Here is an 18,329-nt window from a genome sequence, read left to right on the forward strand (position 1 = left end):
GTGTGTTTCCCAATTACCATCATCATATATATTTAACTTTTCTGCTAGGAACAGTTAAAAATCTATAGACTGTATTTCTTTTGCCTCTTACACATTTTATTCACTTGTTTCCCGAAAATAAATTTCCAATATCTGAAAGTTCTTTAATCCTGAACATCTGTACACAGTCCATGCTATCCAGATATTTTTGGTTCTTCAATTTAGTTAACAAGAATTTGGATAGCACCCAGATAGTGAAAGATCCATGTGTTTTTTTGTTTTTTTTTAAATCCCCATTTTGGCAAGGGCATGGGTGGTGATTGAGAGATTATATGTCAGGAATTTTTTTGCTTCATGGCTATAACAAATAGATTAAAATTATAATTCACTTTTTTTATAAACATTCCCTTTATGTGGAGTGAAATTTTCAAAAAAACATTATAAGAAAAGACTTTATTAATAATCCTAAGTTAATTCAAACAAAGAATAAAAATAACTTTACTTTGTTGTTACTTAGCCTTCATATGTATTTCCTGGGGGATAATATCTCGGAAAATTAATGTAATTGATATAATTACCAGGATGTGTGCCTTTTTGATATTTTGTATGCCTTTGTAATTCACTTTTCATAGGAATATGCTAAGGTAGCCTGTAGTAAGACACATCCCTGTGGCCATCCGTGCGGAGGGGTGAAAAATGAAGAGCACTGTCTGCCCTGTCTCCATGGCTGTGATAAAAATGCCACAACACTGAAGCAAGATGCGGATGACATGTGCATGATATGTTTCACTGAGGCGCTCTCGGCAGCACCAGCCATTCAGGTTGTCTTGGCTTTTAAAGTATTAAGTGTGTCTAGATTATCATTAGGAGAAAATGTCCTGCTAATAACTACCATTTTATTAATGAGCAAATTATGTCTCGTATGTTCTTTTTCCATTTTGTGTGCTTAGCTTTAATTTGAGATTTAAGTGAGCCTATATAGTCAATAGCATGTGTAAAATGTTCATAAGGAAGGAAAAAATGATTAGATTATACAGTAGCTACTCTTTTCTTAATCTACAAAGTCCAGAATGGTATTTTATAACATTATATAATTGATCTATACACACTGATATAATGATACATACCTCTATACATAATGTATATATATATATATATATATATATATATATATATATATATATCTGCCTATAATAGTACTAATATTATAGAAGTTACTATATACTAAACACTTTTTTTTACTTTTATCAGTTGTTTATATTTCCAGTTCTTAAAATTCCAAGGTAATATTCTCAGAAATAAATCTTTAAGTCAGTAGTTTCTTCTTCTTTTTATGAGATACAAACTGAGTAATTTTGCATTTCTCCCTAACCCAGCTTACTCTTGATAAGGTGGCATTAATATATAAATGGTAAAAAATTATGAGAAACTAAAGACTTGGTTAATAATGTCCAATAGTTGAAAAGTGCTCAAATTGCATTGTACTAAATTTCTTGAATTTTTTCTGTTACCTGCTTTAAATAACACCTTACATTGAATAATTTACCAGTTACTCAAGTGTCTATCATTATTACATTTGCTTATATCCTTCTCTTTTCTTTCTTTAAGCTGGACTGTAGTCACGTATTCCACTTACAGTGCTGTCAACGAGTTTTGGAAAACAGATGGCTTGGTCCAAGGATAACATTTGGATTTATATCATGTCCCATCTGCAAGGTATGGAAAGAATCAAAATTTATCTACTTTCTATTTACTTTCATCTTCATCTTTTAGAATAAATGTGAGTCCTTCCCAGTTATCTTTTACCACCAGTTCCCATCATTTCTGCTCTCCTTATATAGGTGGTACCTGAGAATATTATAGATCTCTCTATTACAATACATTTCAAAACAGCAATTGTCAATTAGAAGCTAGTTAAATTAAGCATACTGCATCACAGAATTCATTTAGATATCATCATGCACTGAAGGGCATGCATCACTACTTTCAGACCCCCTAAGAGTTCAGATCATGTGACATGGCAATGGGTGACGACTGAAAAGAACAACGAGTCTATGGTGCTTGTAGGTACTGATACCTGCCATTAAAGAGTGAAATCTGAACTTCCAGTGCCATCAGGAAAGATTCTTTTAGAGCTCAGATAAAAGAAGGAGAAACTTTTTGACATATCTCTACAAACATAGTTAATAAACAAAGTAGCAAGTTGTTTTGGCAAGCTAATAATGATTAACAAAAACCTTTGTTTTAGAATGTGATTGGCAGTGCCTTCTCGATTATAATTCTTTATTTCTTTTTCTGTTTAGTTCTTCCTATTTTCTTCAGAATTGCAGACTGGTATATAGAGTATAATATGGAAACACTTAGCACAATCGTTGTTTAGTGAGACTGAGAAATAATCAAAAAAGTAGTATTTGCTCTCCCATCTCCTATGGTACCACCAAAAAAAGGTCACATTTAAGAAATGATACATGGAAGATGTATAGAAAATACTACCTGCTCATTTCTACCATCTGACATTCTACCCCAGCTTCTAGGGACCAAAACACAGACACAGACACACACACACACACACAATACACAGGAGTATGTCTTATTTGTGGCAGCAAGGGAATTCTTTATTCCCAAAACAGTGGAGGCCACAGGAGATAGGTTCCATACTCAGGAATATGAAGCTAATAAAAAGGAATGTTCACATTCTGTGCTCCACTTCCCTCATTTCCCTGCTCTTGGTAAAATAGAGGCTTGTGAGGACTTTACAAAATTATTTTTTTTTCTTTTTAGTATTAGTTTCAGATGTACAAAACAATGTAATAGTTAGACATTTATACCCCTCACAAAGTGATAGCCCTCCTCCCCTAATCTCCTACCCCTCTGACATTGTATATAGCTGTTACAGTTCCTACAAGATTATTTTTAAGTGACATTTTATTTAGAAAATGTTTGGTTATCTAGCACAGTGCTTGGCACTTTGATGCACACTATTTGTTGAATTAATAAATAAATAATTCTGTTAAAAAATGTTCATTTTTTAAATTTCAGAACAAAATAAATCATATAGTATTAAAAGACCTGCTTGATCCAATAAAAGAACTCTATGAAGATGTCAGAAGAAAGGCCTTAATGAGATTGGAATATGAAGGTCTGCATAAGAGTGAAGCTATCACCACTCCTGGTGTGAGATTTTATAATGACCCAGCTGGCTATGCCATGAATAGATATGCATATTACGTTTGCTACAAATGCAGAAAGGTATGCTATAAATAACACTAAGAATGTTTTATTAAGTTTACTGGGTTGACATTGGTTAATAAAATTACATAGGTTTCAAGTATACGATTCTATAATACCCCATGTGTATATTGCATTGTGTGTTCACCACCCAAAGTCAAATCTCCTTTCGTCACCATATATTTGACCTCCTTTACCCTCTTCTACCTCCCCTCATCCCCCCTTTCTCTCTGGTAACCACTAAACTGACTAGAGATTACCTATATGATTAAGAAGTTGAACTCTATGCTGATGTCCAATTATTCTGACGTGTTATCTGAAGTTAAAAATGAGAAAGATTGTGCTGTATTTCAAGTTGAATTTATTTACTTTGTTTGTTTTGGGATTTTTTGTTTTTGTGACCTATACAAACTATTACCAAACCATGAAATACGTCTGACCACTAGCTACTTATTCCCATCAGTAAGAACCCCGTTTGCCAAATCCAGTTGGTTCTTGAATAAACTTCTCTTACTTGACTCTTTTGAGCATTTCCTCCTTAAACTCTTACTTCCTTGGCTTCTGGGACAATACTTTCTTGTGCTGTCCTCCTTCCTTTCTGGTCATTTGTCTTTAACTCCCTCATAGGGTTCCTTTTCATTCACCTGCCCCTTACATACTTGTTTCCTTGTCTCTCCATCCTGCCTAATAATAGCTCCTTACCTTTGGTGACCTCCTGTACACCCATGTCTTCGCCTAGTACCATCTATACCATTCTGACCATCTAAAATTTTTGAAATTTAGATGCCAATTTCCCACTGCCTACCAGACATTTGGATTTTTCACAGGTACATCAAAGTCCATATGTCCAGTATTATATTCTCAACGTTAACTCTCCGAGGTCTCCAGTCTTTATTTACAAAGTCCTGTCAATTGTATCTCCACATCTCTCTTGAGGTTTTTTTTTTGTTTGTTTTTATTTTTTTTTCCTTTCTTTCTATTATGTCTTTAGCAACCTTAATCATTTTCTTTGGTAATTGCAGTAGCCTTCTTCCTGAGCTCTTTTTGTGGATCCATGAATCCCTCTGTGCCATCCTTTACACTTACACTACTACTCATAGGTTAATATTTCTGGGTCTCAAATCTGATTGTGTCATCATTCTGCTTATAATCCTGTAACCCTGTCCACCTCTCCAGTCTCATCTCCCAGGGTGCTACCGCTCACACCTCATGCTACCAAATACTGAACAACTTGCAACTCCCCACGCTCGGCCATGTCTGCTCCCTCATTCACACCTCCATACCATCACATAGGTGATTTCTTTTCATGAAATTCTCTTCACTACTTCCTACTGTGCATTTGACTCTCACCTGCCACCCACACCGTATACACATGCTCAAGTGCGGAGCCAAATCTGCCTGATCACACCTTCAGATTCAGCTGGGGACTCACCTCCTCTGTAATGTGCCCATCCCGCTCTCACCAGAACCACAGGATTTTGATACATTGCACACATCATTCTTCAGGGCACTCGTTTATCTGCATTATGATTACTGGTTCATTTGTCTCTCTGCCTCACTCCGTAAGTTCCATGAGGACAAAGACTATGTTTGTTTTTTTTCATTTCTCTGTCTCCAGTTCTTGGCATTTATTAGACACTAAGTTAATTCGAAAATGAATAAATGAATGAAGGATTCAATACATGAAAAATGCATAGTGTCCCTGTGTAACATAAAGAAAATACAGATAATGAAAGGAAGGCTAAATAGACAGATTATAGCCAGAAAAGCAGACAGATATGCATACACCCAAGGAAAAACCAACAGTGTGTATTTGTGAATTGTATTGTTACAGATAATAAAGTATTATTTCTGTGTGTTTAACGTACTAAATATCACAAGTGGCATGTAAATATGCCACCACAGGGATGACAATCAAATATCCAGGAAGCCAAGCAGGGGATCTAGAAAAGTGAAACAGCTGGAATAGGCCCCAGGGCAAATGAAATACTTCTGAGGCCAAATTTAGCTGGAAGACAACCATTAATAACCTCTGTCAATGGAGCCTATCTTTTGACCTATTTTTCTGGTATAAATAATAGATTTATATTGACTCATCTTGTTTATCCTCAATTATGGATATAGGTCTTTGGCTATGGGACATGTGCTTGTGGATTGCCCCAAATACAACTGGCCTCATTTATTTTGTCCCCAGAGCAAATTCAGATAAATCATCTGTTACGATAATTTCATTTATTCAAGTGTCTATATTGGATACTGTTGACTTCTTGCATATAGGGTAGCTTTATAAGAATAAGCAGTATTCTGAACAGAAATACCAAATTTGCCTTTCCTTTTTAAAAGCTTTTGTAAGATTAAAATCAATTTTTTTCTTTCCCATTAGCCTGAGAATTATAATTATACAGTCATATTTACTTTAGACATATTTTTTGTTCTATTGTATTAAAATTTGGGAATTTCTAATCATATTTTTTAAGGCACTAGAAAGGAATATGTTATTTACTATTTCAAAATGATGAAAAACTATTCAAACTTTGCCCTGAAAAAGCAGTTTCTCTTTACTAGTTAATATCCTATTTTTGATATGTATTTTGAATATTATACATTCTTTTGTTATTTTGCTTTGGTAGTACAATGTTTGAACGGCATACTGTAAGCAGAATCCGTTCTAGGATTGAAGGACAGCAGCTTTATTTCTTACCCTGATCTGTCCTCTGGGCAGCGATATGGACACCCCCCGTGGCATTGCAAGGGAGTGTCTAATACACAGTCGTGTTTGCTAAGACCTCGTTCTCTGACTCCCACCTCGCCCAAACTGGATCTCCTGGCAAAGGGTTTTCTCACTGCTGTCATCTAAATGTGCTCTCTTCCAGGCGTATTTTGGTGGTGAAGCTCGCTGCGATGCTGAGGCTGGACAAGGGGATGACTATGATCCCAGAGAGCTCATCTGTGGGGCCTGTTCCGATGTGTCCAGGGCGCAGGTGGGTAGCACATTTGATTAGAAAAGGTAGTTTAGAAATGTTCCACTTCCATTTTTCTAATAATAATATAACCGGTATGGTAGGAATGATATAGCAGGCTTTTTCCCCAGTGTTTTCTAATGCTTTACAGCAGTGTATAATTTTCCAAATTATTTCATATGTGTTTCTTTTGGATAGGATTTGCATTCTATAATTTTGTCTTCCATAAAATAACCATCATCTTTCAACAATTAATAAGTGTACTTATATCATTTTCTTAAGCCTGAACTCACACTTTCAGATTTTCCCTCTCTTCAGTGAAATCTTCACAGTACATCTATGAAATTGTGAGATATATGAAATATTATTAATTTTTCAATTTGGCTGACCAGGAAACATTCATAAGGAAGTTAAGTGGCTAGCTTATTAAATAAGATTAGTTATGATGGAGCTGAGATTAGAACTTGGGGCTTTGTCCAGATCTTTTGGGAAAAGCCACACATTTATTCATTATTTTTTTAATGTGTATATCATCAATTTTTCAGTCAGTTTTGAGAGTTGTGTGTACTCTCAAAATACGAATCACTAAGCTGTGTATATAGCTATCTTAAGTATAATTGAAATACACTCACTATAATCTTGTGTCTATTTTCTTTTTCTATAGATGTGTCCGAAACATGGCACAGACTTTCTGGAATATAAATGTCGCTACTGCTGTTCAGTGGCTGTCTTTTTCTGTTTTGGAACAACACATTTTTGTAACGCTTGTCATGATGATTTTCAAAGAATGACTAGCATTCCTAAGGAAGAACTACCACACTGTCCTGCAGGTATGTTTTCCATACTTTTAAATATGATGTCTGTGGTATCTAGTTTCATTTACTGATCACATGAGAATACTTTTATTTCAAGTGGCAGACACGCAGTTCAAACTATCCTAAAGAATCCGAGGGGTTCCTTGGCTCTTGTGAACATCTGTCTTTGTGAGTGAAGTAGGAAGTAGGATGCTCACGGTGCGTGAGGGGTTAGGAGCCATGATGGAGCAGGTTGTTTGGGGAATGAGGATGAAGTCAGCTAAGGATAGTGAAAGGATTGCTGTTCAGTGAAGTCTGAAATTACAAATGTATAATAGAACATTTAAAGGGATTTTGGGGGGGGGGGCAGTTTGTTTCATTTTGTTTTCTTTTTTTAAGAAGCCTGGAACCGGCACCATAAAATGAACAGGTGATTTAATCTAGAATGGCTGGGAGCTAGCAGCATAGTGAGCATCAGAAAGCCAAGGGAATTAAAGAAGCCTGAGAATACAGGAGAAATGATTGTCTATGGAGGTCAGGCTGAAAACAGTCAGTATGAAACCAAAAAAAAGACTGAAAAATTGGAAGAGGTCAGGAGGCTGTGGATCACAGTAAGGCAAAATAACAGGCTTAACGTCAGTGAGAGAAGCGGAAAGAGAAGTAAATGTGACCGTAGTGAAATATCTGAAATTAGTGAAAACACATTAGAACTACATATACCACAATATACAATGTTGTTAAAGGTGGGAAACACACACTCTCATTCATTGCTTATCAGCGTGCACATGGTAGAACCCAATGGTGCTTCTCAAAATTACAAATATATCAATGCCATTTCTGGGGATATACCTACATATGTGAAGAAAATAAACAAGGGCTAATGTACAAGGCTATTCCCTGCAGCATTGCTTATAATAATAAAATTCATAAATAATACAAGTATCCAGTAGGGGGCTGATTAAACACTAAGTAATATGCACCATTATAAAATGAAGATGACCGAGCATGGAGTTTCTAAGTATTGACATGGAAAGATCCATAGGAGATAGTATTAAATGAAAATTCAAATTATATAAGAGTGTATATAGTATGCTCCCTTTGTAGGAAAGGAGGAAATTTATATATATATATATATATATAAAATGTATATTCATACTTGTTTATATTTGCATAAAAACATTGGAAAGATACACAAGAAATTAATAAAATTAGTTAACTGTTGGGGAAAACAGGAAAGATGGGGTAGAGGTTGGAGAAGGTGACTTGCATATAATTTTTTAACATTTTGATTTTTAAACTATGCGAGATACCATATATTATCTATCAAAAACAAAGATAAGACGAATAGGAGTTATTTTTAAGTATGGCTACTTTTTGCTATTTGCACATGTCAAATAAAAACTGTTATACCATTAAAAACTTTTTTTTTTTTGTAAGTAGAAGTAGTGGACTTTGAAAGAGACAAGGTGAGAATAATGTGAGGCCAGAGTGTTTAGGTTAATGGCCAGAATAGAGATGTAAGCGGTCATTAGCAAGAGGAAGGTGGGCTGGAGGTCAGCAAATGAAGGGAATGGAAAGGGGGCAGGCAGTGTTCTAGATCATTTGAACTTCAAGGGAAGTGGGATTATTGAATAAAAATTGGAGGTTAGTGGTCTGGAAATAAACAGGAACTAGGAAAGTCAATCTTGCTTCCTGGCCTTATGACCTGGAGAAGTTGGGAGATAGAGAACCAACTTCTAGTGGAGAAAGTTGAGAGATAAGCTGTGTCATCAGGGAAAATCCAAACATTACTGAATGAAAGTTTCTTCTTTGTTTAAAAAAAAGAAAAGTACAAACAAAACACTAAAAGCAATAAGGAAGTTAGCTAGTAATGAAACAAACGTTGCAGAAAACACAGCAGCAGAGCAGTCACTGAGAGGACAAGTCAGGCGAAAGCAAGGCTGCCCCTCGGACATTCACGTGACCATGCAGGTCAGCCCACAGAAAGGACTTTGCCCTTGAAACTCGTGTGAATCAGGAAAGGAATGAGGCAGGAAAAGAGTTAGGGTGATGGCAAAAGGAAGGAACTGGCATTGATGCTGGGCATTTTCACATATATTTTCTCACCTAATGTTTACAACCTACAAGGTAGATAATACTATCCCCCACATTCACAAATGGAAAATTGAGGTCTGGAAAGGTTAAATTCCTAGCGCTCTCCCAGCTTCACACATTCCTCCAGCTCATCCGTCCATTTAGGGAACTGGAAGAGAATTAAAGGAGACGTCACAGTGAGTCAACAAGGAAGAGGCCCATGCAGTTTACTCAGAAAGACAAGGATCGACTCTCTAAACTGTCAATTTATTCATTCTATTTTTTATTAACATGTATGAAAACAAGAGTCCAGATTAAGAAATTGAAGTAGATAATCCCTCTCTCTGTCCATTCCTTTCTAAAACATTTATTGATGACCTTCTTGGTGCGAGGATACTTAATCTTTACAGCACCCTGTGAGATAGCTATTGCTGTGCCTATTTTAAAGATGAAGGATTTATAAATCAGAAAAATTAAGTTAACCTTGCCTTACCTGCAAAATAGGGATAATATTTCCTACCTCTATGACTATCAGAGGATCAAGTGCGTTGATGTATTAGAATAGTGCCTCAATAGTAAGCACTCAAATGACTGCAGGTGTTTTTTCTTTTGTATTTACTTTCACTTTTTTCTTTCTTTTTTTTTAACCATAACATTAGATTATGAACTCCTTGAAGATAGGTCGTGTGCATCTTTACTTCCTAAGCACCTACCACAGCACCATTCACACCTTAGGCACTCAGTAAATATTTGGTGACTAAATGACCCTGTATTTTCTCCCCAGGACTGCAGTTTGCAGGAGCCACCATTGATAGTGTTATAGACCTGAACTAGAGCTGCCATTGAGGGGCCCCCTCCTGCCTACCCACTGGTGGGGCGGGCAGAATACCAGTGTGCAGTGTGGTCTGGGGTGGGATACTGAGCTACTTGATCACTTATAACAGGAATAATTACCTTTCCCACAAACTGCCGGCATCCTCCCCTCATGACCCATCCTGAGGTCACGTGAGGCTCTTAGCCGGAGCCAGCAGTTAACTTCTCCCTCTAAGGTTAGCTGTCTTCAGTTTGATACTGACCTTCACGCCCTGGTCTCCCTCTTACAGGGAACTTACTTTTTATTCCTCCAGATGAGGCCATAGTTTGTTGTTGATCAGTAATAGTAATAATGGCTACTGACTCTTATTGGGTATTTATTTATACTGTGCCAGGCTCAGAGCTTCATTAACACTAGCCTTTTATCCCTCCTGTTTTTCTTGTACGTCAGAGAAGTTTTGAAACCTAGAAAAGGTAAATTAAATGAGCTCTCATTCCACATTGATCTAGATAAGCTCATCTCATCCAATCTGAATACTTTTCTCTCAAACGAAATAAAAACTTACATTTATTATTTTGGAAACTTGCTGTGGGAAACTAATGCTAGTTCCTTCCTCTGCTGTTAATAGGAACACTGATTCAAGTTATAAACCCAGCCTATATTCCCTACACAGTGAAGCTCCTCATTTATAAAAGAGCTAAAAGTCTTTTTTTTTAATGCTATGAAACACATGGCATGAAGCACATTAGTATAACAAGTCTTTCAAAAAATAGAAAATACAGTTTTTTGGTACATTTTATGCCTAGTTTATTTATTATCTACAAATTTATTTTTCCCAAAATGTTTCTTCTGCATTACATTATATATTATTTTACTCTCATATTTTTAAGGTGACTAATTTTTATTTTTTTACTAATCTCTCTCCCATTTACTTTTCAAAAGAACAGTAATAATCAGTCTTCCCATTTTACCAATGTGTGCTTTTTCTTCGGAAAAGATGAAAGGGTAAATGGCTTATTTACATATAAATTTCTCTTTACCTAGAGAAAAACATTCTATACAAAAGTATCCATATTTTCTCATCCAGAATAATTTTGTTAGACTAAACTGAGGGATTTTTGTGACCACTTTTGTTCATTGCTCTTTGCTTTAAAATGGTGTACATAATTCATTTATTAATAGAAAAAGATTGGTGGCTCATAGTGGTTATCTCCAGGCAGGATGTTGTGGGTAGGGGACCATGTCCCTTCTTCTATATGTATGTCTGGTGTGTTGAGTTTTTTATGGTGAACATTTTACTTTTGTGGTTAGAAGAAAAAAAACTTTTTAATTTTATATTTGCATAACCATAATCATGTTATTTTTTGAATGACTTATCAGTGATTTATGTTTACATTAGGTTTGGGGTGTGTGTGTGTGTGTGTGTGTGTGTGTGTGTGTGTGTGTGTAATATAATATGTATTTTTTTAATTATATTCTCTTGCCTCCTTCAAAATGTATGCAGGTCCCAAAGGCAAACAATTAGAAGGAACTGAATGTCCACTCCATGTTGTTCATCCACCCACTGGGGAAGAGTTTGCTCTGGGTTGTGGAGTGTGCAGAAATGCTCACACTTTTTAACACACTCAGATTCCTTTGTCTATAGAGAGAAAAGTTGCCTTCATCCCCCAAGCGGATGTGGTGAAGTTTAAACTCTGCTCAGGATAAGGACGGGACCATTTTTACATCCATGAAAATGAACCATTCACAGTGCAAGAAGGATGCCAAATACCATGTACATAATTCTTGCGATGGAAAGTTTCCCCATTATTTTGGTTTATTTTCTTTTGAGCCAAGACATCAAACTTGTGAGGTGTTTGCATGTGGCCATGACCGTCATTGGCCTGTGAAGCATTGGACATTTATAGATAATTGATATAAAAGAATCACCATGCCCATGGACTCAGAATGATGCTGGCTTTCAAGCAAAGAAGAAGAATAATCATTGTTGATTATATACTGCCTTTTTGTAATCCTGTACAATTGCATCACGGGTGGGGATAAAAAGAGGAATATTCTGGTTTATTTCCTAGACTGTTATTTAAAAAAAAAATTGTGTTAGGACAGCATATAAATGTTATAAGTATCTCACTGTATATAAAGATATCAATGTTTGTCCTCTATAAGAATTACTAAATTACAAATGCAGTTTCATTTAAACTTCTAGGTTAAGTTTGAGCCTGAAATTTTAATGAAGTGCAATACTGAGTGTGCCTCATTATCTTGCAGCTGTAAACATATTGGAATGTACATGTCAATAAACCACTGTACATTTTTATACAGTGATAAAGTCTAACAATTGTGTAAGGTGTTGCTTGAGAAACAAAATTTAAATATCTTCAAGGTCTAAAACATCCAACTTTCTTTGAAAAGAAATTTACTGACAGCACAATCATAACTTGCATAATTGTTAGGTAAAATAAGAGTAGCAATGAAGCACAATGTTGGAATCTTAAACACTAGGTAGAAAAAAATACACAAACACACACACATACACAGACACACACACACAGACATAAGCCAAAGACAGAAGAAAACATTTGGGAAATTGACCAACCTCCACCTTATTAACCAGCACATTTTAGAACTTTTATAAGTAATCAACAAGATCACTATTCTCTTTACTATAAACTACAGTGTGTTTTGGTAGTTGTCTTTTTTTTTCATATACAGTTAACCCATGAAATTGCTGAATTGTGTCTTTATGACTCATCATGAAATCAGATGATATTTATTCCACAAGTCTGACGAAAATTTTGATTGGTTTTATCCTAAATTTCCACTGTTGGAAATATATTTGTTAAGCATTTGTGAGAAATTTAAAATAATTTGTGCCTTGAATGACCTTAAAATATAAAGAAAAGATCAAATCAGAGCACAGATAACTATTAAAAGAATGTTCTAAAAAATTTCATTAAAATGCCCAAGCCAAATGCTTCAGGATTTAGGAAAGATTGTTTTTCATGGTTTCTGTTTTTGTTGTTGTTGGGAGGAGTGTAACTAAGAGGGCATTGGAGCTGCATCTTGAAGAATAAGTAGCATTTCAAAGAGCAGAGATGTAGAAAAAGGCATGAGAAAAAAATAGGTAAGTAGAAAATTATAGAACGTGATGGAATCGTGAGTAGTCTAGCTGTCCTGGTGTTAGCTTACTGTAAAAAAAAAAAAAAAAAATCTGAAGATCATAAAGACTCTGATCTCTTCATGACGCTACTTGTTGATCCACTGTTGAAGCATATGGGTTCCTGAGCAAGGAAGGACTTTGAAACTGTACAGAAGGTCGGCCTTTATCTAAATCAGATGCATCTGAACCATCCCTGTAAAAGAAATGCTAATACTTTCTTTTATAGAGAAGGTTATGCAAACCTCCTTTGTAGTATGTGACAGTATCTGAGACTTGCAAGCAACTTTTTAATTGCCCGATGTGTTTGAAAGCAGGAGGAATAATTGGTTGTCGCTTAGGGCACTGACAGTGGCCCCCAAACCAAGCTGGAGGAGTTGCAGGCAGCATTCATTCAATTCCAGTCTCTGGAAAACTTTGGATTAATTCGTGCAGAAACCCTGATCCTTAAACTGAAAAGGGTCCTGAAGGCATTCATATGTTTATATCCTCTCACATTTTTGTCTTTTGACAAAGTGCCAGTTGGGACACTACTTTTGTGTTCAAAAGAGATTCCAGAACCTTTGGCACAAAACAGCCTTTTTCTTCTGGATGTGTCATTCTGCCCTGAGGATGTTGGGCGACAAGGCATCATGAAGGGATGACCCCACTCCCCAGAAGACCCTGCTCCTCGCCCCAGCTTCCACCTCTCAGGACCTGCTGAGAAGCTTTGCCTCAGCTGCTTTTCCCAACCCACGCCAATCACAGGAATCTCGTTCCATGCCCAGGCCTATGGGAGGAAATTGAGGGCACAGGGTGAGGATTGGCTCTAAATGTCTCCAGAAAACACACAGTAGGTACAGAGACGGAAACTGTTGGTAGGTATGCCCCAGGAAAATGAGGGGAGAATGTGATAAGGCCATTGTAAGTATAGTTGACGTAAACTAACAGGACACAGGAATGAAACTCACCTTGAGTGTGCCACACAGATAGGAGACGTCACGGACACGTGAGAACTGCACAGAGTATCATTTTATACCCTTTAACTTTGCTGGCACGTTGATCAGCTCGTGTCTACTGGAGTGGAAAAGAAAGGAAACGGGAAACTATCGTGAAAGCTTGACTAGCATGAGCCACTTCAAGTTAATATCCTCGCAATAAAAAGGATAAAAGCAATAAAGCCCTGTAACATACACTCACAATGACCAACTTATCTTCATTTATGAGGAAGTTATTTTTAATCATAACCCAACCATTTCAAAACCAGAAAACTTAAAACATTTTAGGACTAAGTTATGACAAAGTACAGAAGACAGAGGCTGTGGCACACAATTGGTTCAAGCATATTGTACACAAAGACCATTGTCAAATGCTATGTGTAATATACTAGGAAACAGAAAGCAAAATCACAGTTGGAGCATCTGGAAGGAAACTCACTTTTTGTTGTATTTTCAGGCCGAGGAAAAGCCATTTTTCTTAAGCAGTTTTCTGGCTAGAATGTTTAGGGCTAAAAACTCCTTATTCTATCAATAAGCTTATTTGAAAAATATATACAGTACTCTCTTTATTCCCTCTGAATTCACAATGGTTATTGATTTGCCACCTTTTTCAGATTTTCAGCCCTAACATCTCTCCCTGCCCACTTTGTCACTTAACTCCCCCTATACGCGGTAACGTTTTTCTGAAGGTGGCTATATGATGAAATATTGCAACTCAGTTTCCTAAAAACTGCCAACAGTGCCGAAAGGGCACTGAAACTGAAACCAGAAGATTTAGTTCAGCTCCCAACTCTGCCTCTGTTTTGGCTATGTGACCTTCCGTCAGAACATTTAACCTTTTTCAGTCACATTTTTTAAAATACCGAATCTAAATCAAATGAGAAAGTATTAACAAAAGCGCTTTATTCCATAATAAAGTATGATTCAAAAGTGAAGAGTAAAGCAGTACATTTATTGAACACCTCCTAAATGGCAGACACTGAATTATAGGCATTTTATTTAATCCTTTCAGAAACTCTAGGGTAAAACATTACTATTCTCATTTTAGCAGATGACTTGAAAGGCTTAGAGAAGTTAAATAACTTACATTGGATTCTAGCTAATATAATCTAGATTTGGGATGTGAATCCAGATCTTTCTATCTCTCAAATCCAAACTCCACCATATCATGCTATTACTATCACATTACCAACTTTTCTGTGAAAAGAAGTAATTTATGAAATGGTAACTGGATATTGCAATATGGGCAAGATGGCAAAGGCAACAAGACCGTCTATGCCTCAAGCAGTATTCATATAAGTCTGTAGGTGCACGGCTCAGATCCCCCTTCTTGGGAGACCCTACCTGCAGGAAGGAGGTGAGCTGACAGCCTCCAGCTGCAGCCGTGAGACCCACCACAGCACTCGACCTAAGCCCCCTCAGGGCAGCCCCAGTCAATGACAACATTGCAGGGGTGCTAGAGCTGGCCATTTCTGCACGAGGAAGCACTCCCTGCTCGGTGATCTTCCTTCTCCCTGTCCTTGCATAGGTGCCAAACCCACATCACACTCTGAACACTCTCCCCGCCGACTCCTGCTCCCTCACCCCTCACCTCTCATGGGCACTACACCCAATAGATTTCTTGTACCTCTAACTTTATCTTAGCATCTGCTTTCTAGAGGATCTGACTGACCAAACCAAACGTATAATACACTTTAAATGACTTACTTATGGGTGCTCCATTTCACAAATAACATAGCTTTAAAAAAATACATAGACGATAAAGGATACACACTGGATGGAATTACAGTGAAGAGAAATTATGAAAGAAAACAGAAGCCAAGGTTTGAGATGAGTGTCCCAGTAAGGAACCATACAGTCTTGCATTGTTGCTAGACAACAGGCCATCATCTTCTCAATAAGTTTCTTAGCTAACAGAGCAAGGCAAGAAACATGTTCCGTTACAATCAACAATGTCCATTTCCTTTTTTTTTTTAAAAAAAAAAAAAAAGGCGACAAGCCCTCAGCTCATCTCATAATTAATGGTGAAAAACTGAAGCCCTTTGCTCTACGTTCAGGAACACGACAGCACTGTCCCCTATCACCTCTGCTTTTCAACATAGTGTTGGAAGTCCTTGCCAGAGCAATCAGGCAAGAGAAAGAAATAAAAGGCATCCAAATTGGGAATGAAGAAGTTAAATTATCACTCTTTGCAGATGACATGATGCTATATATATAGAAAACCCTAAAGACTCCACCAAAAAGCTATTAGAAACAATCAATGAATACAGAAAGTTGCTGGCTACAAAATCAACGTACGAAAGTCCATTGCATTCCTATATACTAACAATGAAATCTCAGAAAAAGAAATACAAAAAAACAATTCATTTTGCAATTACAGCAAAAACAATAAAACACCTATGAATAAACTTAACCAAGGATGTGAAGGACCTATATGCTGAAAACTATAAGACATCTTTGAAAGAAATTGAAGAAGACACAAATGGAAAGACATTCCATACTCATGGATTGGAAGAATCAATATAGTTAAAATGGCCATATTACCCAAAGCAATATACAGATTTAATGCAATCCCCATCAAAATCCCAATGGCATTTTTAAAGAAATAGAACAAAAAATCATCAGATTTGTTTGGAACCACAAAAGACCCCGAATAGCCAAAGCAAGCTTAAGAAAAAAGAACAATACTGGAGGTACCACACTCCCTGACTTTAGCTTGTACTACAGGGCTACAATAATCAAAACAGCATGGTATTGGCAGAAAAACAGACACATAGACCAATGGAATAGAATTGAGAACCCAGAAATAAAACCACATAAATATGGACAGATAATTTTTGACAAAGAAGCTAAAAACATACAATGGAGAAAAGACAGCCTCTTCAATAAATGGTGCTGGGAGAATTGGATAGCCACATGCAAAAGAATGAAACTGGACTGCTATCTGTCACCATGCACCAAAATTAATTCAAAATGGATCAAAGACTTAAGCAAAAGACCTGACACAATAAACTGCACAGAAGAAAACATAGATACTAAACTTATGAACCTTGGGTTCAAAGAGCATTTCATGAATTTGACTCCAAAGGCAAGGGAAGTAAAAGCTAAAATAAACAAATGGGACTATATGAAACTTAAAAGCTTCTGCACAGCAAAAGAAACCATCGACAAAATAAAGAGGCAACCAACTGAATGGGAGAAGATTTTTGTAAACAGTGCCTCCGATAAGGGGCTAATATCCAGAATATACAAGGAACTCATGCAACTCAACAACAAAAAAAACAAACAACCCAATTGAAAAATGGTCAAAGATCCTGCAGAGACATTTCTGCAAAGAGGACATACAAATTGCAAATAGACATATGAAAAAATGCTCAACATCACTAATCATCAGAGAATTGCAAATAAAAACCACAATGAGGTATCACCTCACCCCAGTCAGAATGGCTATTATCAACAAGACAAATAGTAACAAGTGTTGGAGAGGCGGTGGAGAAAAAGGAACCCTCATACACTGTTGGTGGGAATGCAGATTGGTGCAGCCGTTATGGAAGACAGTGTGGAGATTCCTCAAAAAATTATGAATAGAATTACCATATGACCCAGCAATTCCTCTGGGTATCTACCCAAAAAATCTGAAAACATTTATACGTAAAGACATGTGTGCTCCAATGTTCATTGCAGCTTTGTTTACGGTGGCCAAGACATGGAAACAACCCAAATGTCCTTCGATAAATGAATGGATAAAGAAGTTGTGGTATATATACACAATGGAATACTATTCGGCGGTAAGAAAAGATGATATAGGAACATTTGTGACAACATGGATGGATCTTGAGAGTATAATGCTAAGCGAAATAAGTCAGACAGAAAAAGCAGAGAACCATATGATTTCACTGACATGTGGTATATAAACCAAAAACAACAAAAAAACAAGACAAACAAATGAGAAACAAAAACTCATAGACACAGACAATAGTTTAGTGGTTACCAGAGGGGTGGGAGATGAGGGTAAGGGAGGTCAAATATATGGTGATGGAAGAACTGACTCTGGGTGGTGAACACACAATGGGATTTATAGATCATGTAATACAGAATTGTACACCTGAAATCTATGTAATTTTACTAACAATTGTCACCCCAATAAATTTAAAAATAAAAAAATAATAAATAAAAAAATAAAAATTAAAAAAAGGCAAACACAAGTGCAAATGTTTGAGCCTAGTCTTGAAGGAAGGTTTGACAAGCAAAAGTGGAAAAGAGCGTTCCAGGGAGAAAGTGTGGTGAGATGTGTTCCTCAGAAGAGTAAGTAAGCTGTTTTGCTTCATTAATTCATTTAATAAACAT

At 36.5% G+C, this 18,329-nt stretch overlaps 1 protein-coding gene across 15 annotated transcripts in view; it reads left to right on the forward strand.

Moving 5' to 3' along the window:
* MYCBP2 (MYC binding protein 2) overlaps positions 1-12,186 on the forward strand; it is a 244,475-nt gene extending 232,289 nt beyond the window's left edge. For all 15 annotated transcript variants that reach the window (XM_074329400.2, XM_074329402.2, XM_074329405.2 and 12 more), the window contains 6 exons: positions 612-800; positions 1,588-1,695; positions 3,019-3,228; positions 6,081-6,188; positions 6,832-6,997; positions 11,353-12,186. In XM_074329400.2, coding sequence (XP_074185501.2) covers positions 612-800; positions 1,588-1,695; positions 3,019-3,228; positions 6,081-6,188; positions 6,832-6,997; positions 11,353-11,468 — 897 coding nt within the window. In that variant the 3' untranslated portion in view covers positions 11,469-12,186. The remainder of the gene's footprint in view (positions 1-611; positions 801-1,587; positions 1,696-3,018; positions 3,229-6,080; positions 6,189-6,831; positions 6,998-11,352) is intronic.
* The last annotated feature ends 6,143 nt before the right edge of the window (positions 12,187-18,329 follow it).

This window comes from Rhinolophus sinicus, chromosome 16 (assembly GCF_057876585.1).
Source record: "Rhinolophus sinicus isolate RSI-liver-muscle chromosome 16, RSI-T2T, whole genome shotgun sequence".
NCBI lineage: Eukaryota > Metazoa > Chordata > Mammalia > Chiroptera > Rhinolophidae > Rhinolophus > Rhinolophus sinicus.